At 40.3% G+C, this 27091-nt stretch overlaps 1 protein-coding gene across 1 annotated transcript in view; it reads left to right on the top strand.

The window, feature by feature from the left end:
- The window catches only part of SHQ1 (SHQ1, H/ACA ribonucleoprotein assembly factor), an 85776-nt gene that overhangs the window by 22912 nt on the left and 35773 nt on the right, over positions 1-27091 (top strand). Inside the window, exons 8-11 of the mRNA XM_014056051.2 lie at positions 13392-13546; positions 17271-17324; positions 17542-17665; positions 19738-19858. Coding sequence (XP_013911526.2) covers positions 13392-13546; positions 17271-17324; positions 17542-17665; positions 19738-19858 — 454 coding nt within the window. The remainder of the gene's footprint in view (positions 1-13391; positions 13547-17270; positions 17325-17541; positions 17666-19737; positions 19859-27091) is intronic.

Raw genomic sequence — 27091 nt, 5'->3', positions numbered from 1 at the left:
CTCACTTGGTAGGATTGTATTTCTACAGCTTATATAAATCCCTCTTGTCTGTGCTACTTGACATAATAGGTCTCCCACTGTTGTAAAAGGAACTCAACACAGTTGTTTTTTTCTAAGGACTGGAAAATTTACTTGACAATATTTGAGCTTTTCTGGTACTTACATATCTGTAATGGATGGATAGTCTGTGGATTGCATGCAGGCCCTGTTCCTCCTTCCATGTATTTTCTGATTCTAAGCATCCTATGATGATTTTTGGTAGAGAAATTGGTAAATTTTGAAACTCTTCTTGGTTTTTTTTCCCCCCTTCAAAATTAAGGGATCAGCATAGCATAATCAACAGAGCTATGGTTATGTTTTTTCTGTGAGTTCTCTAGAAGGTTGAAAGCAAATCCTTGGCCCTTAATATACCAACTATTACCCATTCTTGGTCTATAAAAATTAAGAAAATGATCTGCATTATGAATTGCTGGATATCTCTTACTATCTTTCTTGAATCCCCCTTTCCCCCTCATTTTTCTCTTCCCCATCATCACAAAAAAGCCCACTAATTGTTCTCACCAATTCAAAATCATCTCAAGTTTCAAGATTTGGAGTGGATCCAGCATAGATTCACTCCAAATGATGTTACTGGCTGGATTTAGTTGCTCTTGAGCAAAGCAGAGGCACTTTCAAATTGCAAAGGGCTGGGAGGGAAGTAAGAGACAAACAAGTCAGGACTAAACATTTGCATCAATGTCACCAGTGTAATCTGAGGAAAATTTACAGTGCATCAGAACATATACAGAAAGCAGTTATATCTAATAGATTTGGTAAAAATCTACTATTCTATTTCTACTTTGGACCCAATCTGCCCATTTGTGGGGGATTGATAAAACAGTTTTATGGAGTTCCAGGGCTATTCAACCCAAAGAACTCTTTTTCATCTTGAACATCATGTTTGAACAAATAACTGCTGGTTCAGAGGATTGATATTCAGAAAATCAATGGACCAGTCCTGGAACAGCATGGTCCAGAAGAGAAATGTTGCATTTCTCTCTGTAGTGGTACAGTGATTAAAATGTAGTATTGCGGGCCTGCTCACTGCCAAAAGTTCAGTTCTGACTCAGCCTTTCATTGTTCCCAGATTATTGGGGACAATATGTGACTCTTGAAACCACTTAGAGAGAGGGCTGTAAGTATATAAGTCTGAGTGCTATTGTTATTTTGTGCATCCTTAATATCTATGCTTAATATCTAAGTTTAACAAATAGCTAATTTCAGAAATTCAACTCATGACAGTTTCAAAAGGTTTGAGCTCTCAATTCCTTTGAATATACTCATGAGACAGAAGACATTAAAGATCGTTTTATATATTTATGAATCTATGGTGAAAAATATGTTTTTAAGTTAAAGCTGCCTTTTGTTGTAAGTGAGCAAAATTATGGCCAAGGGGCTTTTTGTTATGTTTAAATTCTTGATAGATCTGTTTTTTCTCCTAGCTTATGGCCTACTATCTGAAAATTAGTTGTAGTAAATGACAGTGTTAAGAAGTGACTTAATATATATTTTGCAAGTCATTTAAAGTTATGCAGCTGTATTAATCGCAAGGAAGAAGAATAACAAAAGGACAAGTATCATTTTCAGTGCTGTATGTTTCAAACACTGTCAAGCTAGGGGCTCTAAATTGATAATATTTACAAACACACTATGGGATAAATACTTTTTTTCAAGAAAAGCAAAAAAAGGTGGTATCTATAATTATGTTTTTTAAAAACCTCAAAAAAACTTTGAGCAAATTGCTTGAAAAGTTTGTGGAGGTTTTTTTTTTGCTGAAAGATAATTAGTTTCACAGTTAAATAATTGAAACTGGAGTTCCTTTTAGATTCTGCCAGAAATCTTACATTGTGAATTCTTTTCAAAAATACAAGTGAACATAATTTAAGAGCAGGCCATTGTCATTTTTATTCATTATCAGTATTAAAAATCTTCTACAAAATGCAGAGATAATTGCATTGCATATGTTTAATTTGCATATTCAGAAGTTTAAAACCTCTGGCCTGCCTAATTTAGTACTTTTAACAGAGTTGGCAGCTTGGCTTTTGGATCCTCTGAAGTTGTTTTTGTGCTAAAAGATGTACATTCATTTTGATGATGGGTCAGCCTTAGGAGATACTTGCTTTGAGGAGGCAAAGAGACCACTTAATTCACTTCAACAAACAATTTAAGTTACCTCACATCTTCAGTACTGCAGGAGAAGACTCCTATCACCTTTCTTCCTAAAATAATGGTGCCCTGGATAGCTTCAGGAGTGGTGGTTTAAAGGCGTACAGGAAGATGGCTTCAACAAATACTCCATCAGATCTAGTAGAACTCAGTTCGTACATGGCAATGCTATGGGAGAAAACTCTTGTCAGCACATAGGGGTAGCTCTTCCTTAAAACCTTCTCCATATATACACAGCATGTTTGGAGGCATGTCACCACAATAGTGGTGACTAATATCATTGTGTAGTGGAAGCAGTTAGTCTAGAGCCTCCTTGTTGCATCCCAAGGCTCTTCATACCTAGACAGTTGAAGCACTGGCAACAATTCTTTCTTGATGGTTGTCTTCTGACCCCTGGTGAATGATTGAGAGAGGACAACAGCACGTGAAATACATTTTCAACCACATTCCAGCTGTCTAGTGGTTGAGCTTCACAACATGAAGCCTCTTGGAATTTGGTGGGCTGTCATGTGTTACGTGGCTAAACAAAGAGAGTTTTGTTGAGTGATGGTGTTAGCTGTGCAGCCTGGAAGATTCCTGATTTAACACTGCAGGGGAAAAAAAGCTTCATCTTTTCCCATTGGGCATGCTTTGCAGAAGAAGAACAATTGAATACTCTCCAGTGTAGAGTGCAGAATGTGCTCTAAATTGGTATTGAACCTCATTTACTTTTGAAGCACTTTTGAGAACATCTTTTGCTCAAAGCTTCATAAAAGTGAAGCACCTATTTGAAGCTTCACTCAACCTTAATAAACCATTTCTGGTGTACTGCATCTGGATGTATGATGGATATGTGATTGAAACTTGCCATCAGCAAAGGATTAGTGGCTTTGGGTTTCATTCAGTATTCAAATTCTATGATATGAATAACTTGATCAATTTTGAGTTTTATTCTATGTGCAAATCCTTATTTCAGTTACCCTATTAAAGTTTCATTTTAACAGTTGATTTCAAAATCAGGCACTTATGCTCTATGTAGAATCCAAAGGAGATCATAAAAGCTGTGTTATTTCTGCATCACTTTTTCACCTGTCAGGTAAACACCTACTTTTGATGGTGTAAACCATGTAAATCACCAGCTGCTTCAGTGACAATGTCTTACAGAATTGTGGTAGTAAAGACAAAACTCTGAGGATCTTCTATTACTGAATCACTGTGATACGATCAGTATCTTAACCTAAGACATTTATGCTACCTATAACTTGGTTCTGTATGACACCAACAATAAATTGCCACAGCCTTTGGTAAGAAGCAGGAAAATAAACCAAGTTGTATACTGTGACGGAGACAAATGAGATCTGAAGCAAAAGTATTTCCTTTCCTCCCACACGAAATGTTACTATCAGAGATTTTAGCAACCTTGCAAGATGAATCAATTGGCACGGGAGAGAAATTTCAGAAGCAGATAATTATGTAATCTTTCCCATCTCCCTGGGCTTTACTACCAATATTCTAAATAATACCAAAAAAAACCTCATAGTTGGAATTGTTTTAAATATTGGTCACCAAGAAAGTCATATGGTGATACAGTGCCAGTTGATGGACTCTCAGTCAGATGTCACTGAGTATGGTATTGAGGCAGATTTGATTATTTTTCAGATAGTATTCTGAAATTTATGAGGTGAGATTAAAGTCTTTCTGGTGTCTCAGCTTCCTTAAGAAATTTGTAAGGGGGAGTCGACCAGAAGTTCTCTAGCTGAACAGATGTTGGGTGAACCCTGTCTGACAAACCAATTCCAAGATCCATTTTTGGATCAGAACCTCCCTGGGGGGAGGGATGAATAAGGGGCAATGTCTCATCAGACCCAGAGGGAGTGCGATAGGTCCCTCGTAGGTCAGAGATTTTCCCTCTGAATCAGAGTTGGGGCAGCAGCATGGCAACATTGCTACACAAGAAGTTTGCTTCAGGCCAAAGCAGCTGAGCAGGAGAGTGCTGAGACAAGATGAAAGCCTGGTAAGAAGAGCTATTAACCCACAGTTATAAATCAGAATTTGGAAAAGGCAAAGAACCTTGAGAGCATAAATAATATTGATGGAAAGATCGGGATTTGGCAAAAAGAAAGAAAGAGAAAGAAAGAAAGAAAGAAAGAAAGAAAGAAAGAAAGAAAGAAAGAAAGAAAGAAAGAAAGAAAGAAGAAAGAAAAGGGGGGAAATGGAGGGTTGAATCACGAGCTTAAAAGAGAGCCATTTGCTTGAAACAATTTGGACAGAAAGGAGAAAGTAGAGGTGACAAACCCTCTCAAACACAAACTCTAAATTTGAATTTGGACTTGAAAAGATCATTTTTTTAAAGGAATCTAGGAGTGTGAAGATTTACTTCGTCCGAGTTTCTTCTAACTAACATATCTTAAGCAACTCTAATGAGAGGTGGAATGCAACAAGGAAGAAAGATCAAGAAAAAGCACTATTTTCTCACTGACAACTGATAACCTTAATCTTGCCTGTGCAGGAAGTTCTTATTAACCAACTGCCATAAATCAGAACTTGGAAAAGCAGGAGGTGAAGGCAAAGAGAAACATACCCAAGTTTGGCTGTATGCAAGTTTGTTCCAATTAATATATTTTGAGCAACTATAATGAAAGAGAGGTGGAAAGTAGCAAGGGAAAAATAATAACAAAAACAAGAACTGAGAAATATGAAGTTTTTTTTTCTGCAAAAGATCAAGATGGCTCTAGCGTCTCTTCCGTTTTCACATTAGTTGAATTAGCTAAATTTAAGGTGGACCAGAACTTCTAAATAAGATCTGTATAACTAACTGCAATTTTGGAACTGGACATTAAGGAAGAACAAAAGACCAAGATGGCTCCTGCCGCTCTTCTCCAAAGCAGTTGAATTAGATAAATTTAAGGTGGACCAGAACTCTGAAATAAGAACTGTATAATTAACTGTAACTTTGGAACTGGACATTATGGAAAGATAGGAATTTGAAGAATATGTGAATTATAAAAAAATATGTGCAAATATTAAATATTTAAATAGTTAAATATTCTGATGCCAGTAACACCCTCTGGCTCTCTGATTGGCTGAGAGCTCCAGAGGGTGTTGCCGGCTTAACGTTACTGTTGATTGGCCGAGGGACTGACGTCAGCAGTTGCTGTCTCGTCCCCGGCCAGTGATTGGTTTAAAAAGAGTATAAATACCTTGGCGCGAGTTTTCGTTCTTTGAATCGCCGTCAACCTGAATAAATAGTTTTGTTAGTTGAAACCTGGCTGCGCGTCGTCCCTCCGTCAAAACTTAAAACTGGCGACGAGGATGGGATCCGGCGATTCCACGCAAGCCTAGGTTTGAGGACAGAGAGGTTATTTCAGCTAGCTGCTGTAAGTCGCTATCCGCGCCGGCACCGAACGCTGAGGAAAATTTTTCCTGTCACGACCTCCGTCACTCCGCTCCTCACACGTCAGCGTAATCAATATGAATTCATTGCCGCCTTTCGCTCCTTTCGGCTCCGCCGGCGAATCCTGGGAAGGATTCATGGAGCGCTTTGAAACTTATTTAATTGCTACCAAAAACCAAGCGCAAACAGATGAAGAGAAGTGCAGTTTCTTTTTGTCATGCTGCGAACCCTCTATGTTCGCCTCAGCCAGAGCTATGGCTGCCCCCAGACCGGCATATAAGCTAGGCTGGGACAATTTGATGGCGAAATTGAAGGGCCATTATGCCCCGACGCCATCCAAAATTGCCCGCAGTTTCGCATTCCGGAGAAGAGTACAAAAGCCGGGGGAGTCGATTAGTCAATTTTTAGAGGCCCTGCGCACTGTGGCGGCCCAGTGTGACTTTTCAAACCTCGAAGAAAATCTAGTCGAACAGTTCGTGTGCGGAGTGCGGGATGTACATTTAAGAAGCCGCATGTTCCGTCATCACGACATTACACTACTCCAGGCAGTAGAGATCGCCAGAGCAGCTGAGCTCTCTGAGCAATCAACAGCAGATTTGGAGCGGCTACAGCTGTCATCTCCAACGGCACCGGCCTCACAAGTACATGACATTGACTATGATGATTTTACACCTTGTGAGGTCCGGGAGCACGACAACATCGACCAAGTCCGTGCCCAACCACGGCGAAAGCCACCTGCTCTATCCACAGCCGCACCGCAAAACTCCAAGGTGTCTTGCCTTAGTTGCGGAGGCCGCCACGACCGCCAAACCTGCCAATTCAGAAACGCAATCTGCCGCCGCTGTCAGAGGCAGGGGCACATCGCCCAAGTGTGCCGAGCCTCTTTGCCGGCCCCTGCCTTCTTCCAAGCTAATGAGAGAACCAAGCCGCAGCAGCGCCGCCAGCAGCCACCGAAACCAGCTCGCAGAGGAGATGACTGCCACACTGTTTCCGAACCGCAGGAAGTGGAGACTTCCATCAATCAGGCCTCCTCAGGCAACCGCAAAATTACAGCCAATGTCCACCTGGCAGGTCAGCCTTGCCAGATGGAGGTGGACTCTGGCTCCTCCCGATCGTTATTATCATGGGACATGTTCTCCCATCTCTGCCCTACAGTTTCCCAAAATAAGTTAGCCCCATCCCGGGTACTCTTAAGGGACTACCAGGGAAAGTTGATCCCTGTTCTGGGATCCTTTCCTATTCCTGTTAGGTATGGCAAGTTTGAGGGAGAGCTGCCAATCATCATTGTAAAAAATGATTTGCCGGCTCTTCTTGGCCTTGACTGGTTTCAGGCACTGGGATTGTCCATTGGGGGGGTGCACCAGGTAAAACTTTCAACAATTGAGGACGTCCTACAGGAGTTCTCTGATGTTTTTGATGGGCAGCTCGGGTGTTACAAGGGGACCCCCATCTCCCTTAGTTTAGATCCTCAGATTGCTCCTATTAGGCTGAAAGCCCGCAGGGTGCCTTTTGCCTTAAGGGCCAAGGTTGACGCCGAACTTGACAAATTATTGGCGCAGGGTGTCATCGAGCCAGTTGATCATGCTCCATGGGAGACACCCATAGTTCTTCCGGTCAAGCCGGATGGCTCGGTGAGAATCTGCGCCGACTACAAGTCGACAATCAACTTGGCCCTTCAGGCAAACCCCTATCCAGTCCCTGTTGTGCAACACCTGCTCCATTCCTTGGGGCAGGGTTGCATATTTGCCAAACTGGATATGGCGCAAGCCTATCAACAGCTCCCGGTGGATGACGATGCGGCGGCTGCCCAGACCATCGTCACCCATCGTGGGGCTTTCCGTTGTCGCCGCCTACAATTCGGTGTGTCCGTGGCCCCGGGGATCTTCCAAAGCCTCATGGAGCGCCTGCTCCATGGACTTCCGGGGGTAGTTCCATATTTCGATGATGTTCTGATCGCTGCAACGAGCCGCTCAGAACTCATCGAAATATTAAGGAAGGTCCTCTGTCGTTTCAGGGGCGCGGGATTAAAATTAAAAAGCAGCAAATGCTCATTTGCTGTCCCGAGGGTAGAATTCTTGGGCTTCTTAATAGATGCCCAAGGCATTCACCCTACACCCTCTAAAATTGCCGCCATTAAGAACGCCCCTGCTCCCACCTCCAGGGCGGAGCTACAGGCGTTCCTAGGGCTGCTCAATTTTTACGCCCCCTTCATCCCTCACAAGGCGTCACTAGCCGAGCCGCTGCATCGGTTGCTCGACCGATCCGCGGCCTGGCGCTGGGGGAGCCGCGAAGCGCATGCGTTCGCGGCTGTCAAAGAGACGCTGACGTCATCGGCAGTCCTCATTCAATATCATGATGGGATGCCTCTGACGTTGGCGTGTGACGCCTCCCCATTTGGTGTAGGGGCGGTTCTGAGCCATATCCTCCCTAATGGCTCAGAAGCCCCTGTGGCCTTTTATTCCCGGACACTCTCCTCGGCGGAGCGCAACTACAGTCAGATCGACAAGGAGGCTCTGGCTGCAGTGTCCGGGATTAAGAGGTTCCACGACTACCTCTACGGTCGGCACTTTACCCTTGTCACCGACCATAAGCCACTCCTTGGGCTTTTGGCGGGGGACAAGCCGACTCCCTCCATTCTATCCCCCCGCATGACTCGCTGGACGGAGTTCCTCGCAGCGTATTCTTATACGTTGCTTTACCGTCCGGGCAAACAGCTAGGGCATGCAGATGCCCTCAGCCGTTGCCCACTACCGGAGACGGACACCGCCCCCGTTCCCTCTCTCTCTGTCCTCTCCATTGCCGCCTCCGGTTTTCCACTCTCTGCCGCGGACGTAGCGGCCCACACGAAGGCCGATCCGGTCCTGTCCCAGGTCTCTTCCTGGGTGTTAAGGGGATGGCCAGCAGACAAAGTGGCCGAGGGCTTCCAGCCCTTTAAAAATCGCCAGGCCGAGATCTCCCTCCACGGGGGGTGTCTCATCTGGGGGGATCGGGTGCTGATCCCCACCGCGCTCCGGCCACTAGTTCTGGATCTGCTCCACGAGGACCACCCAGGCATAGCACGAATGAAGGCATTGGCCCGTAGCTATGTCTGGTGGCCCTTGCTGGACACAGAGATAGCGGCCCATGTAGGCCGCTGCACGACCTGTCAATTATCCAGGCCCAACCCCCCAGCCGCGCCTGCTCGTGAGTGGGAGGCTCCGAGAGGCCCATGGTCTCGCCTCCACATCGATTTTGCTGGTCCCTTCCACGGCCAGAACTTCCTGGTTGTGGTGGATGCCTACTCTCGGTGGGTGGAGCTGGTCCTTATGGGCTCTACCACAGCCGAGAGTACGGTCAGGGCCCTACGGAGACTGTTCGCAACCCATGGGTTGCCGGACGTGGTGGTCTCGGACAATGGGCCCCAGTTCACATCCACCACTTTCCAGGAGTTCTTGGCCGAGCAAGGGATCCGGCATGCGCCCATAGCCCCGTACCACCCGGCCAGCAATGGCCGGGCAGAACGGGCGGTCCGCTCAGCAAAGGAGGCACTGAGCCGCATGGACCGGGGCGACTGGCAGGCAAGGGTGGCGGCTTATCTGCTAAGCCAACATTCCACCCCCTGCCCAACTACCAACAAAAGCCCCGCGGAGCTCTTGATGGGCCGGCGCCTGCGGACTCCCCTGGATAGGCTTCACCCGCTCTATTCAGGGGATCAGCCGAGCAATCTGGGGGTTCTCCCTCCCCGGTCCTTTAAGCTAGGGGATCCAGTGTGGGCTCGGTCCTTTGCGGGGGAACCAAAATGGGTGCCTGGCTCTATCGTTGCCCTGACCGGCCCATGTTCTTTTAGGGTCCAATTGGCTGATGGATCCCAATGGAGACGCCACCTGGATCAACTGAGGAGGCGTCTCCCGTCGCAGGCTGGTGGCCGCGAACCCCCGAGTGACAACACCGCAGCACCGGGGTTGCAATGTGAAGCCTTCGCCACTCCAGGCCTCAACCTGCACCAATCACAAAGTCCTCAATCCGAGAGACTGCAACCAGGGGCCTTCGCCACACCAGGCCCCCTCCTGTATCAACCACAACATTCTCAAACCGGAAGACCGCAAACAAGGGCCTTCGCCACACCAGGCCCTGCTTACCCAAGCGCCAACCACAGAGATGCCGGCCCAACAACTCAATCCGAGGACACTACCCAGAGGGTCCCTCTTACGACCAGTGACGCGCCCCCACGGCTACACCTACCGTTACCATTGAGCCCGCCTTCTGGGCCTTCCCGAAAGGGCGTGCCTCGGAGCTACACTCCCTTCGGGGAGGAGCTACCACGAGGAGGTCCTCCTCCGCCGACGACTTCCCCTGAACTGAGAAGATCTGGGTGGGTCCGGCGCCGCCCAGCATACCTGAAGGACTACGCATGCTCCGATACGGGCATGCGCAGAACTGGGGGAAAGGGGTGTTAAATATTAGTTAAATATTCTGATGCCAGTAACACCCTCTGGCTCTCTGATTGGCTGAGAGCTCCAGAGGGTGTTGCCGGCTTAACGTTACTGTTGATTGGCCGAGGGACTGACGTCAGCAGTTGCTGTCTCGTCCCCGGCCAGTGATTGGTTTAAAAAGAGTATAAATACCTTGGCGCGAGTTTTCGTTCTTTGAATCGCCGTCAACCTGAATAAATAGTTTTGTTAGTTGAAACCTGGCTGCGCGTCGTCCCTCCGTCAAAACTTAAAACAAATCATTTAAAATCATTAAAATCAAGCCTAAATAGAATTCTGAACTCAGAGAAGCAGGTATTTAAAGAAGGGAAGGAAGAAGGGGGGAGAGATAATGAAGGGGTAGAAGCGGTGGAAATAAAAAGCAGACAGAAAACTCCATTGGGTCTGGCAATGGTATGGGGAAAATTGAAAAGGGGGGATGTGTCCCAACAAAAGGAAATAAAAATCAGACAAAAGATGTTTCGGAGGTTGACAGTGGTATAAGGAAAATAGAAGAAAAAATTGAAGAAGGAGGTTACGCCCCAATAAAGGGAAATATAAAAGAACAGTAAGGATTGCCATTTATAGACAATTAAGAGTAACCTAAACCAAGATATGGAAAAATGGAGAGGGAACATGAGATACACTTACAATGGGAAACTATTGAGATTTAACGACAGAATAACAAAGTTGGGACGTGTAAGGATGCATAATTATATAAATATAATGATGAGAGTAGCTGGGAATTGTAACCAGGTCTACATCTCAGCCAAAATTAGGCGGGGGGGGGGGGGGGGTTAAAAGTACAATTACTATATATGTATACTTTTTTCTCTCTCTTTTAAAAAAAAGGAGGAGGAAGATATATGTTAAAATTAAATATGTATATTGAAAAGGAATTATAAATACCATCAACATAAAATGGAGCTCGCTCAGAAGCTGAAATACACCAAGTAAATGAGATGAAGAGTGTGAAGTAGAATAGAGAGGTAAGGGAAGAAGAGAGGGACAGGAGAGAGAGCAGGGGGGGAAAGGAGGAGAGAAAGAAGGAGTGGAAATGGGAGAGAGGAGAAGAAGAGAGGAAGGGGAAGTAGAGAAGAGAAGGATGACAGAGGGAAGAAAGGAGGCAGGGAGGAAGAGGAGAGAGGGTGAAAAAAGTGATGGATAAGGTAGAAATATGATGTATGGAGAGCAGGAGACCTAATAATTGTTTTTGGGAGTTAATGGTAAGATGAATTGATGTAAACATTTAATAATACAATACGATGTTGGCTATGTAATAGTATACATGTGGTTACATGTTATGAAAATGAAAAATAAAAAACTTTATACAAGAAATTTGTAAGGAAAAAGAAGGATGACTAGAAATAAGGTGAATGGATTGGATTAAAATGTCTATGGGTGTACCAGTGAAAAACCTAAAGAATCTTGTTGGGACAGATCTTTCTGGAGAAAATCTAGCTGTGGTTCACTAAGAGTTTACATCAATTTGACGGGACATAATCTAGCCTATTAGTACAAATTATATAGAGAGTGTAGGTATGCTGAAGTATGCCCCTTTTACAGAACCTAAACTCACTTTCAAATATTGGTTGGTATTTTATTTGATTTCTATATGAGCTATTGCACAAAAGTGAAAGGAAAACAAAATAGGTGCTTCTTTGCATGAGTTAGGATGATATGGAACTCAGACATAAAATGCTACATAGAATAGCTTGGACATACCCATAAAGAGAAAGGAACATATAGGTTTTCTTTATTCCTTTTCCCATTCTTGATCTCCTCCCCTATGACTTTTATATAGTATTATTATGCTCTACACATTTTGGAACCCTCAAGCATAACACTGCTATTAGAATTTACTTCTGCAAAATACTTTTGCCCGTTTTCCTTTCCATGTCTCAGAAAATTATTTCTTGTCTTCCCTTCAAGCTTATATTTGTTTCAGGATTCTAGATTTGTGTTCAAGTTCTTGTAGCACAGTAATAAGAGTGTATAACCTTTTAATTAACTTGGAAATCAACACTGTACATTCCCTTAATTTTCAAAGACTGGGCATTTGCACAGTCTTAAGTATAAAACAGGAAATTTACAGATTGTTGTTTTGATGTAGGAGCTGTATTATTATTAGTTATCAATATCTATAAAATGGTGCTTATTTGTTTTATCATTTCTATACTTCTCTAGTCCAAATTACTTCAATCCCTAAAACAACATTAAGTAAATGTTTCCAGTTCTATGATTCAGTATATAGTTTTGTGCATCTTTGAATGAGTATAGGATTTATCTTTAACTGAGCTCTCTAAAATTAAAAGAAAAAAGGAAAAAAAGATTTTTCTAATATTTAAAATCTAAAACACAACTCCTTACTTGAGTAAATTACCCATGAATGAAGGTAAATATACATGTCTCGGGATAATGTTGCAGGATCTAATCTAGCAATTTTAGAGAGACGTTCCCTGAAGATGGGCTCCAATACGAATCTGAAAGCTTGGAATACAAAATATCTGGTCCTGGTGACCAACCCAGATTGAATCCTGCAAACTACCTGCAAATTAGAAATGATCTGATTCCTATTGGATTTGTGCATGCTGTTGCTACATCTGGTCCAGAATTATCTTTTAAATGAAAACCATGTTTCCTATGAAAAACATTGGGTAATTTCATTTTTTTTTTTTTAGTTTCTGGATTCATAAGTGTGTTATGCTGTCATTTGTTTAAGAATTGTTTCAATAAGTTACACTTGCCTAGCGTTGCACAACACATTAAGTCATAAACTATATCATGCCAACAACAAGAACAGGCTTCAGGCACTATTCCAAGTTAAGCCCAAACAAATCACAAATTGTAATAACATTAGTGTGTTATATGACTTTAGCCAGTATGTAAATGCTTAACCAAGTATGAGGTAGTTGTTGTGGATATTTAGCTATCCCACATTCTTTTTTCAGACATTCCCATTTACCTAAGCATTATGGCATAAAAAATTACTCCAACACCAGACTGATTTTAAATTGAATTCTTTTCCTTTTTAAAAGGAACTTTGTTTTCTTTTTAAAAAAAATTTTTTTTTAAAAAAAACCAGTTTTTGTTATGGTTATGAAAGACACTTTTCTTTTTTAAGGTGCTTAAAGGCGCTTTGGGTGCCTTTGGGAGGAGAAGCAAACAAATGTATTAACAATTATTTCTGAATGAGAAAAAATAATTGGGCAGGTACTGAGAAAATCAAGTATTTAAGTTAAGAATAGTTACAGAATTTAGAGAACATGTTCATCAATATCATCTTTTGTCAATTGAAGGCATGGATAAATATATTTTAGAATGGCTATGCATACTGTGCCTTAAAGTAACATTCCTATTTTCAGTTTCCTTTACAGAAGATGAGAAAGAACAGTTAAGAAAATTCACTAACAGGACATTCCTGCTTGATAAAACAACCAGCCAACAAGTCTATCTGAGCTTAATTGATATTCTTTTAGCATATTGCTATGAGGTCTGTGCCACTGAAGGAGAAAATAATGTGAGTTAGTCTTTCTTCTCTTCACTTGCTTCACAGTATGGTATTTTAGTTAAGTGGCTCCATCATGAAAACTATAGAGCTACTCTGTAATTTGGGAGGTTTAGTTCTTAAACTAGACTTTGTTCTTTGCTGAAGTACAGAACTGCAAGGTATTATCACTAGGTAGCTTGCTGTGTGAAGAAACCGAAATGAATAGGAGATTTAATCTTGGTCTGACAGGCATGTTGGACTAAATTTAGCAGAAAAGAGAATGAAGGGGGGATTTGGAGAGAATATTTGGCTTAACTGTGTGTTGGAAAAGTATAGACATATTTTAGGAACAGCAGTTGATGGTGTTCATATAAATAAACTAAGATTTTCTTTTTGAACGAAACACCCAAACCAGGCCAAGAATACTACAGGTAGACCTCAACTTCTATCACAACTTCTAGCCCAAAATTTCCATTGTTAAGTGAGGCAGTTAAGTAAGTTGATTGACTTTGCTTGTTGGAAGCAGGCTGGGAAGTTTACAAATGATGATCACATGACTTCAGGACAGTGCAGGTGTCATAAATACATCCCAGTTGCCAATGCCTGAGTTTTGATCATGTGGCCCTGGGGATGCTGCAACAGTCATAAGTGTGAGAACCAATCATAATTCACTTTTTTCAGTGCCATTTAACTTCAGTCATTAAAAGAAGGGTTGTAAGTTGAAGACTGCCTGTATTCGATGCATTCAGTATGGACTTCCAAGTTCAAAATATATACAAGATAAATAAAAATTAGAAATGAGAATTAGGAATGTATAGCAACATTGCCTCAATATAAAGATTTTTTTTTCTTCCCAACTTTTAGTTCAATAAGCAAAACAAAGCATAAGAGAACCAGTTTGGTCTAACCGGGTGTTAAGGCACAGATTAGAAACCAGGAGAATGTGAATTCTAGTCAGTGGTGGATTGCAGTGGTACGTCCCAGTACGGGCTTACCGGATCCTGCCTGGAGCATCAGGTACTGGTACGGTGCTCCGGAGGGCCCATCTGCCTGCCTGAGCTCCTTACCTGTGCTTTAAGCTTTTGGCGCTTCCGCGCATGCACATGGCACGTACGGCACCTGTGCAACACTCCACCAAGCAGCTGGAGTATTGCTGAGGCTTGTGCAAGCGTCATTTGATGCTACAATGCATGCGCGCACTGCACACATGCATGTGGGTGACTCCAGAGCCGTTCCAACCGGACCAGTTGGAATGGAATCCGGAACCCACCACTGGTTCTAGTCCATCCTTAGGCACAAAGCAAGCGTGACCCGTCAAAACCGCGGTCCACTAAAGCGCGCCCGATTAAAGCGCGTACCTGACGTCATCAGCAGCGCAACAAATAAAATTAAAAATAAATTAAATTAAATTAAAATTAAATTAAAGCAAGCCGATTCACATAAAGGTAAGGGTTAGGGTTAGGGTTAGGTTAAGGGTTAGGGTTAGGGTTAGGTTAAGCATTAGGGTTAGGTTTAGGGTTAGGTTAAGGGTTAGCGTTAGGTTAAGGGTTAGGTTTAGGGTTAGGTTTGGGGGCGTTAGGGTAAGGTTTTCGCTTTAATTTTAAATTTACCGCTCACAGAGCGATGTTTTCGTCCCACTGTGATGATGTCACGTACACGCTTTTGTCGAGCGCACTTTAGTCTACCGCGGTTTTGTGGTGGAACCCAAAGCAAGATGGTAACCTTGGGGTGAGCACCCTGTCTCTGATGTAGGAAACAGACTATGGCAAACTATTTCCAAAAAATCTTGCCAAGTAAATTACAGAGACTTGTCCAGGCAAATGCCAGGAGATTAAAAACTTATCGTATTTTTCAGAGTATAAGATACACCTTTTTTCCTCAAAAAGAGACTGAAAATCTGGGTGCATCTTATACATCAAATACAGCATTTTTTGCCTCCCGAAGCCCCGCCCTTTCACCAAAATGGCTATGCCTACCCTTATGGAAGCTTTCAAAGAGCTCATGGGGGCTGGGGAGTGCAGAAATGAGCAAAAAACAGGCCGTTTCCCCCTCCCCCAGTCCCCAGCAGCACTCTATAAGCCTCCATAAGGCTATGCCTGCAATTTGTTTTGACAAAAAAAGGGCCTTTTTTTGCTCATTTTTGGCGCTCCCACCTCTTCAGGAGCACTCTGCAAGCCCCTCCAAGGCTACTCATGCCTTCTAAAAAAACCGGGCCCATTTTCATGAAAAATGGGTCGTTTTTGGGAGGTTTGCAGAGTGCAAAAACTTTTTTTTCCCCTTTTGGAAAGTTCTTTAACTGATTGATGAGAATTACATTGATCAAGTGCTGTGCCAGCAGAAGCAAAGTTAGGTGCTGCAGATTGTCAGCGATTTCCTTCCCCAGCACATGGATAAATACACCTGGAAACATCTACCTACCTACTTTTTTTTAATTTGCCTCTTCAAAACCTTGGCGCGTCTTATACTCTGGTGCATCTTATACTCCGAAAAATATGGTACCTCAGCCCTCCTGCGAAGCATACTTGTATTCCATTTTATGTTGTTCACATAATACAAGGGTAGACATGGATCATATAATCCATGTTTCCTGTTGTTAGCCCCTACAATCCCATTCTCCCTAATGTGTGAAGTAGTTTTTCAACTTATAAGGTAAGGGACTCAAGTTTTCCCATTGCATCTATTAAAAAAATAGATCTTTGAGAAAGGATCTATTCCCATGATGGCAAACCTATGGCATGCATGCCAGAGGTGGCACACAGTGCCCTCTCTGTGGTTACGCGAGCCGTAACCTCAGTTTAGCTACGCCGCATATGAATGCTCACCTCCTACTGGCCAGCTGTCTAAGGGCCTCTGCCGTGCATGTGCAGGAGGCGGCACGTGTGGGAGACATAAACATTGCATTTTAGGTGTTTGAGCATGCGTGCTTGCATTTACACGCACTTTGGGACTTGGTCCGGAAAAGGTTAGCCATTCCTGATCTATTCCTTCCTCAGAAGGCTGATTTTTTTCCCCTATTTGAAGAAAAAATGATTTGAGGTACTTACTTTTACCTTTGATCACCTCTCCCAAGTGTTCAATCCTATCAACTTTGCAGTCCCCAGACACACACACACCCAAAATGCAATGATAGGCTCCCCAAATTTCTTTACCCTGGAATTAGGTATTCACTTTTCTACATGAGTGATATAAATGCTTGCTCCAACTTCTTAATGTATATGGTGGTTTCCATAGCTTCTACTGTGTACTCTACATTCTTTAGTAATGCTAAATAATAATGCTAAATAGTAATAGTAATAGTAATGCTAAAAACATCTATTATTCTATGACATTCAATAATCAAATAAAAGAAATGTTTTGGGATAAATATGGTAGATAAGAAAAGGATTGTTGTTGAATTTTTCATATTTTTTAAAATTCTTCCAAAAGGACAGAAGATCACATTGCTAAAGTAATTAATACTTATTTTTATTTAATAATAAAATAATTAACAATTAATATTTTATAAATATTTCTTTAAAAAAAACTTGTCCTGTAAAATCCATTTGGGTCTTAGCCAATTTTGTTTGGTTAGCAGAAAACTAACAAGCTCCAACAATGTAGGAGATGATTCAAAATTATGTTCATTATGGTTTCATTTTATTTTAGCAATAGCCATATCCTCAGGATTGCCATAAATAAACATAATGTTATCTTTTCTTAAGCCCAGTTTATAGAATTATGTTATAAATGATATCTCTATATCCTTCTCTTTAAGGTCGAGTCACCATGGAACATACGAAAATTGAGCTCAACTTTATGCTGGTTGGAGGTATGATAAATTCTAAAATTATCTATCTAAAGTTATCTTTCTAAAGAAAATACATTTAGATATATCAGTACCAATGTAGAAATTTCTTTAAAAGCATGATTGTTATATTCTGAATTTTTACAGATAATTTTTTATCTTTAGTCTTAACCAATACTGAACTAAATATTTTTTTAAAAAAAATCTCTTATAACCATTTGTTTTTAAATCTTCCATGCAGAGTTTTACTAGCATTTCGGAAGTCCTTATATCCTTTGGAAGAAGAGTTCTGTGCTACCCACTTTACAGACACTTTGGGTTAGTGATACGAGCCTGGAATGACACAATAATGATATTGAAATTAGGTAAGATAATATATTTTTATCAAATGGTTTTGAGTTTAATGTTACATCTATATTTTAGATACTTCAGAGATAGGACTTGTTGGGAGATGCTTGTGTGGGTTCATTGAGGGTCAGTGCTGTCTCTGGTTAGTTGTGTGGTTGATTTGGATTCTGAGGAGTTTGTAGGCTGGATGTAGGTTAGTGTGTCTATAGATGGAATTGCCAAAAATGCTGTATTAAGTATATAAGACGCACCCAGATTTTCACCTTTTTTGGGGGGAAAAGGTCCATCTTATACTCCGAAAAATACGGTATGTATGTATATAATACAGGGTGAGATATAAAACCAGTTGTAACTTCCCGTTTATTTGGCAAATCCTCTAGAGTTAAATTTGGGCCTGATAAGAGTAGATATAGAAATAGTAGGTATAGTAGTTTCACAGTGTACAGAAAGTAACACATGCAAAGAGGAATAGAGGTCCTTCCCTTTGATGGATCACTTATCAGAAGTGATTTCTTTTTCACCAGTAAATATCCTCTTGATAGACCGAACAATGAGTAACATTACCATTTGTATAGAAGGCTGCATAAATGTATATTAAAAGATAATGTGTCATTCTTATGATCAAATTCTGAAAATGTGCTACTGAAAGCCTTTTTAGAATACCTGTAAATGACCATGGAACAAAAAAAATTGTTGGATAGAATAGGTAAAGCCAAAACATCCCAGTATCCCCTGGAGTTGTCTAGCCTCTCTACTCATTAAAAATGTTTAGCAGTTTTAAAGTCAACATGAAACTTGTTTAATTTCTTTCCATATTGCCAGATGCTTTCATTTGGATGTCTCAGGTTACCTAGGAAACTATTGTAAGATGAAATGTGATTGGCTCATTTGGATCATTGTTCGTGTTATGAATGGAATTGAAATAACTTAGGCTGTTCTTAAGCAAATAGTTAACAGGAGTGAATTTTCAGCTTTTACACTTGGTACATGATCATATTATGGATTTCAGAAGAGTTGAGGCAAATAATAAAACATTATTTTACAATAAGAGTGAATATGAGTTGTTGTAGTAATAGGGACTACCAAACAATATTTAAAATAAAATATAAGTAAGTCATTTGGTATGGTTTGATGGTACTTATGAGATATACTGTAAACCTGCCACCTTTATTTGCCAAAAGGCTTCTGACATAGAAGAGCAAACATATTAACAACAAAGCGAGCACAGATTTTTAAAGAAAATTGGGAGATATGAAACTTTTTTTTCATTTCTCAGCAATAATTTTTAGAACATTTTATTATTTTTAAATGTATATGCCAGGGTTCCAAGTAATACCCCTAATGAAAGAAGACTCCGAGGCTTGAGTTTTCTCAAAGTTCCATTTTATTAGAGATGTCATATTGGCACATCTGGGAAAACCCGAATCTGAAAGTTTCCAGGTTTTCCCCACCCAAATGAACGTTCAAGTCCCTGCCCAGCACCCTCATGTCCACCACATGAGCCAATCAGGCACCGTCCAAAACTGGAGATCCATCCCAGTCACACCATTGCAGCTGCAGGGCAAGGTAACCTTGACTCTTTGAGAAAGAATGTTATTTTGACTATATCTTACCCATTCTCCATATAATCCCTCCTCCCATTTTCCCACAGTAGAAATAGTGGCAGGCCTGAAGGCCAAATGCAAAAGATGGCTTCCAGGTCTAACAGTATATATTGTTGTCTTTAAATGTGTAAATGCGTTGTCTTAAAAACAATGCTAGAGAGTAATGGATTCAAGACTTTATATAAAAATAAAAGGTGGAAGTTCAGGTTAAGAGAGAATCTCGTTGTGCCTACAATTGGTCACAGAGCTTGTGATTGTTCACTGCCCAGGAATCTTAGCTGTGATTCTTTTGTCTTTTTCTTTTTGCATTTGCTGTCCTGTGATAGGAAAGTTGGTTGTGGAAGAATGGGACAGACCTCATTTACAATTAATGATTTCCCCTAGTACCTTTAAAACAATTTATTCTGCCTACAAGTATTTGAGTAGTTGTTGTGATAAATTGATAATTGTAATTATATGAATTAATGTTTTCTTTCCTCTTTCAGGTAAAAGTGCCATTTTGAAGTGTCTGCTAGATATTCACAAGATTTTTCGGGAGAATGATCCTGCATATATTCTCAATGACCTTTACATCACAGATTACTGCATTTGGATTCAAAAAGCTAAGTAAGTTCTAAATCTGTACTTCTTTTTATGATTCTGGGTGTTTTATTTTGTAGAAAAGAAGTAAAAAGGTCTATTGAAAGTATGCTTATTATATACACCACAATGTGAAATTGCACCTTATAATCTTTCAACTGGAGTTGGCCTTCATACAAATTAAGTTCTACCCAAGAACGTAGAATGTCATAATATATTGGCATAGTATATGGGCAGATCCAAGCAGTGTGGCGTTTTGTAATTGACAGATTATTATAGTTGATCACAAAGGAAGGCAGCAGTTTAGACCAGACTTGGCATTTTTATCCACTTATTGACTTCTTCCCAAGGACCTGGGGTAGGCAGATGTTGATAGTGTTAAAGATATTGTCACAGGACATAGGTAGTTCCAAGTAAAGTTGCCTTTTGCAATTGATTGATTTTGGTGATTGGCTGATGTGTTCAAGCACTGCGCTACAGTTGGTTTGGGATTGAACCAAGGCTCTTATTACTTTGCTTTCTTTTGCTAGTCATTCTACTTCTATTCGCAAATCTATGTATGTTTTTATTTTTTCCCCAGTTTTTACTTCTATTGTGCCTTACCCAAGTACTTGAACATCCTCTATCCAGACTTTTTTTGTCTTTCTTATCAACAATTGTTAAGTGTTGCATTGCAGATACTTGTCTATTTGAATTGTAAGAGCACTTTAGTTTCTTCAATTTCTATTTGTCCATTTTGTGTTCCCACCAGTTTATGCTTGCAAGGCAAATGATATTTCTTGCAGATTTTCCAATATGCCATTGTTGCTACTTTGTCATGTTGTTATTTGAGGTCATTGTTTAAATTGTACACTACCCGGAGGAATATGGGTGGCTAAGCAGTGTGGAATATAGATAAACAAATTATTATATACACACAAAGGTGAAATCACAGCTGCAAGTTCTTTAGCCATTGCTGGCTTTTATCCTATCCTTTTATACATAATTCAAGGGGACAAGCATTCCTAAAACCCCTGCTTCCAATTTTATACATCAAACCTGGGATGCAGGCTAACCATCACAGGGCTCTCTTTTACAGATGACTCAAGAAATTGCAGGTAATATCCCCACATTCATACATATGCTCAACTATGATAGAAAATTATATGGGTTAATAGGAAGATAGTCAGAAAACCTGCCATATTGGAATATAACAGTGTCATCCTTTTCCTGTTTACAGAGGATGAGCCTGTTTGGTCTAGTTATTAAGGCTCCAGGCTAGAAACAAGGAGACTGATTTTGGTCCAGTCACTCTGTCTCAGCCCAACTCATCTCACAGGGTTGTTGTGGGGGGGAAAGGAGCATTAAAAATTACAAACACTCTTCTTGTGGAGTTTACATTTTAGGCACAAAAATCTACATTTTTTATCCTTCCAAGAATCCAGTCTAGCATGCTCTCCGTACTTAACATGCTTTACTGATGAGGAAGCAGCAGTAAGATGAGGCTGCTAATATGTCCTTTAACTACTGCTTTCCTTGTCCCTAGTATCACTACAATATAATCAATGTTTGCCTTAGTTAAGAAACATTCTGCTATGCTTTCCTCTTGATTATCTGTGGGAGTGTTAGAAACGTGAGCTATTATTAAGGTACTTATTATATGCATTTGAGATATAAATTGCATAAAATAAGCACTTTAGCACAATGGCCAAGTTTCATTTCTCAGTCTTGATTCACTAGATATGTAGGGTGCAGTACTTCAAAAGCTCTTGCTATATTATCATCCCTTCCCCAAGACAGGAAACAAGTTGCTCAAGAATGATTGGAAGTTTATTGATCTATGTTAACAGAATCTTGAAAAACTGACTGATTTTCCTTCTCTCCCTCTCTAATACCCCAGGGAATAGAAGGCAGTTAGTTTGAGTTTCGTTTTAATGCTTTCTTCTTTTATTGGGCTTAAAACATTTTTGTAACTGTCTCTATATAGCAAGTCTAAGGACATCTTTGTGGCTTTCCAAAATATAAGAGTCTCTTCACAATAGTAAGTCGCCAAGCCCTGAGTTATGATCCCAGCTTCTTGGGAGAATATCATGCCCACAAATTCTGGAGGTCCATTGACACTTGGCATCCATTAAGTATCATGCCCTTTCTGATACCTTTAGAATAAAACAAACAGGAAGCTCCCATGCCACAAATGGAAGTCAGAACACAGTTCTTTATTCTCAAGAAAGTCTCAGCAGGTGGAAATACCTGGCTTACCTTTTTTGAGGTAAAGGAAACTAAGCAAAGTTAGTGCCCCATCCTAGAACTAACTAACGGGGAATTCCAGGGTTAAATTCTACATTAGAATGCTAGATTTTTTAAAAAAAATTCAGAAGACAGGTAACAAACCATTTAAGTATTTTTGTCCACAATACTTCATTGATATGTTCATGTAGTTACCGGAGTTAAACTCAACATGAGGTTTATCTGTACATTTTTATTTCCCATCATGCTTTCAAACTGCATGTGTGCCAAAGCTGTTTTCAAAAATAAAATAAAAAATAGACTGAAGCTGATTGTTTTTATTAAAAGTGTGCCCAAAGGACCTTGAAGAAGGATAGGGAGCTGAGGTGAGGGAGCTGCCTGAAAAAGGATAAGTAGGATCAACTTTTTCTTCTGATACATTGATATTTTGGGGAAATGTTCATTATATCTTTCAAAATCTTAATATTGTCTCACTAGTTCAAACATTTAGGAACCCTAAATTAAATCAAACATTAGTGCAGCTTCCTCTGTTGACTAGAAGATCCTGCAGAATTGATGTTTTATATCAGCTTATTTAGTCCTGATAAGTTAGAATTTTAAAGAACTCCAATATATGAGTGAATGCCATAGTAAACTCAATATACTGTGTACTTTTAGAAAACAGAAAGCAAAATTACTGTTCTAAAACATGCCTGTGGTTTGCAGATATAGAAGACCTCATCATACAAATCAACTAAGGTCTCTTGTAAACTATAAGTAGTTCTAAATACTGGCTGAAATTGATTCAGAAAATAATTCAATAAACTTAATTCAGTCAACTACCACATGCTCAAGGAACATGCCTAGGAAGAAGACAATTATCCTGTGATGATTTGGATATTTTAGATCTATTACCGGTAGTTATTTTTGTGGAAGTTATTTAGAGAAGCATGAATCCTTGTAGATGAATCCACCTTTCTTGTGAAGGGATTTATCGTTCTAATAAGTGCCCTTTGCAAAGGACACTGCAGTTCCTGTTATTGCCTTTAATTGAAAAATAATTAAATTGAAAATAACTTCATTTCTTTATTATTATTCTCCAGCCCAATAGAATAATCATGTCATTGCTCTATTTGTGGGTTGAGGAGAACCATCAGGGCACATAGGTTCTCAAATTGTTCAATTAGTTGTAGACTGCCTATTTCTTTTTGGTTAAAGTTTTGACTTTCTAGTTTATCTTCCACAATCTGTTGCCTTTCAAATGTGGTTGAAATGATTTCCTATGTATTTTAGAGCATTATACGGAGGGAGAGAATTACACTACATTGTCTGGAAAATGATATTGCATAATGCTTATGCTAAAGTAAATAATTTGTAGAACTGTATCTCAATAAGCTTGCACAGTAAATAGGTTTTAAGCAAAATGTAATAAATCTGCATTAAGTAAATTATGCTTCAACCATTTATATTCATTTTTTTGAGGGAAAATCTGAAGAGTTAAATGCCTTTGAACCATATTATTGTATGTATGTATGAATTTACCAGTCATAGTCTGGATCATTTCAGGTTGGCTATTATACATCAGGAGTCCCCAACCCACAGGCCATCAACCAGCTCCAGTCCACAGCCTGCCAGGAACTGGGCTGCACAACCAAGGGATGCCGCATACACACACATGTGGGGTCCAGGCAGTTTGTGAAACCACACTCCCCCAGCCCGTGGAAAAACTGCCCTCCACAGAACTGGTCCCTGGTGCCCAGAAGGTTGGGGGCTGCTCTTATACATGATTTATTACAAGGCTAGTGGCTGCCTAATTTTGCCATCCCAGGCACTTGTTTTGATTTCACTTAGGATATGGTTGAACTCCCTAAATGGAAAATGTTGAATTCTCCTGTGAGTTCTTTAAAAGAAAATCTCCAGCGGTTACAGACCCAAGCAAAAGCATCAACTAACATTTTTCAGTTATACAATATGTTAATTTGTGTTGGACAGGGTTAAAAAATGAGCAAATTAAAATATTTTTCCCTGGAAAGAACCTTTTAGTCTGAAAAGCTTAATTGGCCTCTTTTTTCGTTTTGTTGTTTTTCCTTTCCAAGGCCTTTTTTCATGTTTCATTCAACAAAGTATTTGGCAATATTACATTCAGCATATGCAGCACCGTAAATAACATACCCTGTGCCCAATAATTTTCTAATGCTTATTGTCTTATATACTCCCTTATACTGTATACTCCCCACCAAATGTTCCATTGTAATTAGTTATTCTTGAATGTATTCTTGAAAACGTATTTGAAACCTGAATAGAGTTGATAATAAAGCTCTTTCCAAATTACAATGGTTACATGGCAAACATAGGAAGCAGGTCATCCAAGGATCTCTGTAGGTGTTGTCAGCATTTTATGTTGAAAAGCCAAGTGCACCGAGGTGGAAAATTGCATCTTTAACCCCTGAGCTCGTATAGCATGTTGCCACTCCATTTGATCCTTCTGCTAAACAAGTCCATAATACTCCTGGCTGCCAATCTTTGATCTTGTTTTGATTTTTCTAAAAAAATTCAAGCTAAGTCTTGAGGTCACAAAGATGCTTTTCAAGAAGCAACTGGACTTTCTTGTTTTTCTTTGAAGACATTTCACTTCTCATCCAAGAAGTTTCTTCAGCTCTGATTGGATGGTGGGGAATGGAAGGATTTATAGTCCTTGCAGACAGCTGGTCATTTGCATTCTTTTAAAGAGTCCTTTAGGTCTCTTGCAGATTTATCTGTGTCCTCAGGATCACTTGAGTAGTGCAAATGGGTGTGGAGCCTTCTTAGAACTGCTGAAAGGACTGTGTTGTAGACATGAGATAGATGATGTTGCACCTCTCTCTCTCCGTTGAGAGAAGGCTGTTCAATTTTGACATAGATTGCCTCTGACCGTTCTTTCAAATTAGCATTCCTGTCCAAAATGTGGACTTTGATGTCTTCAAAAGAGTGGACTATGTCTTTTAATGCAGATGAACTGCTGAATCTTGTCCTGATGGGTTTGTTTTCCTATGTACCATGCATTTGTGAAGTAGTTGTTTTGTTTCTCCAATGTATAGATCTGCACATGGTCACTGCATATACCACATTGCTCAGTTTGTGTCTGAGTGTTTTATCTTTGGGGTGGAGAAGCTTCTGCCTTAGTGTATTCTTGGGCTTAGTGTGCATGTTGTGTATAGTCAGAGCTGAAGAAGCTTCTGGGATGGGAAGCCAAATGTCTTCAAAGAAAAACAAGACACACCAGTTGCCTCCTGAAAAGGCACCTTTAGGACAACCATGACCTGGATGACTGAGAATCACCATAGGCATTAAATCCTGGGGGCTTTTGTATTTGCTGAGGGATATACTTAAGAAAGCATTGTAAGACTTGGCATTGCCAAACAAAATTCAGTCCCCTTTATTTTGTGAATGATTTTTTGTTTGTTTGTTTTCTGCTTTATCCTTGCTTATGTTACATTGCTGACCTACATGAATCATTCTTGGAAAATCAATCCCAAGAAAATAATTTTAGTTGAGAATTTTGAAATTAGTTTTCCTGTGGTTTTAGGTCCAGCCTGCTCTAATAAAAACATCCAAATGACTAATGAAAATGTTGAAGAGTAAAAAAATAATGATTAATAATTTTTAAAAACAATTTTATTATTTAGATTACAGCAGTAAAAGCAAATGAAAACTAAACCCAGCGAGAGAATGAAAAATAAAAAAAAGTGCAAGCAAAGAAAATGGAGAAAGTAAGATAAAGAAAAATATATTAAAAAGGGGTTTTAAGTCAAGGCTCCTATAATAAAAATATGCCAGTTTTTTTCCCCCTCTCCTTTCCTTCCTCTCCTGTAGATTTTCAGATTTACTATACTCTAATCTATGGAGTTTGTTACTTGAGCTCGCTTTTGTTGTCTGGAGATAATCTCTGTCTTCCTGTAGATTGGCTGACTGGGTTTGTAAATAAGCTGTGGGAAGAATTGACCACTTCCTAACTGCCTGGGAATATGTCACGGAATATGTCATTTTCATGACAGTTGGTTACAAAAATATTGTAGGCGTGACATTTGGTATTCATAAATGAAGAACCAATCTTGTGGTTATATCCATTTACTATACCATATCTTCTTTCTATGCATGAGTAACTTGCCTGTACGGCTGTGAACAGATGTAAACATTTTTGGACAACTTCCATTTTACAAAGGAGCAGAAAGAAACGTCTAGTAGATTTTATTTTTCATTTCTGTCTAGAGAATGTTCCTAAGAAAGCATGCATGCCTCCTCTTTTAATAAAATCTCATTGCAAGGGTTAAAATTAGGTAAAGGTGCTTGGAGATTTTTGATTCATTGCAACAGGTGTTACCACTTGGCCAATCTTGGAAGCTGAACAGATTCCAATGTTGGCCTTCATATTTGGATGACATCATCTAGATGGGAGGAAGTCTCGGTTATAGCTGAATTTACTGCATCTTTTACTGACTTTGAATTATTCGGGACTATATGAAAGAGTTTCATCATCACATTAGGGCTGGCAATGCAGTGCCCATGGTATTGTGTCACTCATGACAAACCTAGATGGTTTCTGTAATTGCAAGAATAAAAAATAATCCCCCTTTTTCAAATAAAATCTTATATTTGTCAATTTGATGAGAGGTATGGGCTATTTTAAAATTATTTTTAATTTATTAGTATTTACCGTTATGTTAAGGACACGGTGGCTCAGTGGGTAAGATACTGAGCTTTCGATTAGAAGATTGCAGTTCAGGGGTTCAAATCCCTAGCGCTGCATAATGGGGTGAGTAGCTCCTGTTTCTTGTCCCAGCTTCTACCAACCTAGCAGTTCGAAAGCACGCAAAAAATGCAAGTAGAAAAATAGGAACCACTTTGGTTGGAAGATAACAGTGTTCCGTGCACCTTCGCATTTAGTCATGCCAACCACATGACCACGGAGACGTCTTCGGACAGCGCTGGCTCTTTGGCTTTGAAACAGAGCTAAGCACTGTCCCTAGAGCCAGAAACAACTAGCACGCATGTGCGGGGGAACCTTTACCTTACTGT

This window comes from Thamnophis sirtalis, unplaced genomic scaffold (assembly GCF_051295495.1).
Source record: "Thamnophis sirtalis isolate CommonGarterSnake01/CBP01778 unplaced genomic scaffold, rThaSir2_p1.2 scaffold_3, whole genome shotgun sequence".
In the NCBI taxonomy this organism is placed as follows: Eukaryota; Metazoa; Chordata; class Lepidosauria; order Squamata; family Natricidae; genus Thamnophis; species Thamnophis sirtalis.
The sequence above is the reverse complement of the archived record's forward strand: the minus strand, read 5'-3'. Positions and strand labels throughout refer to the sequence as shown.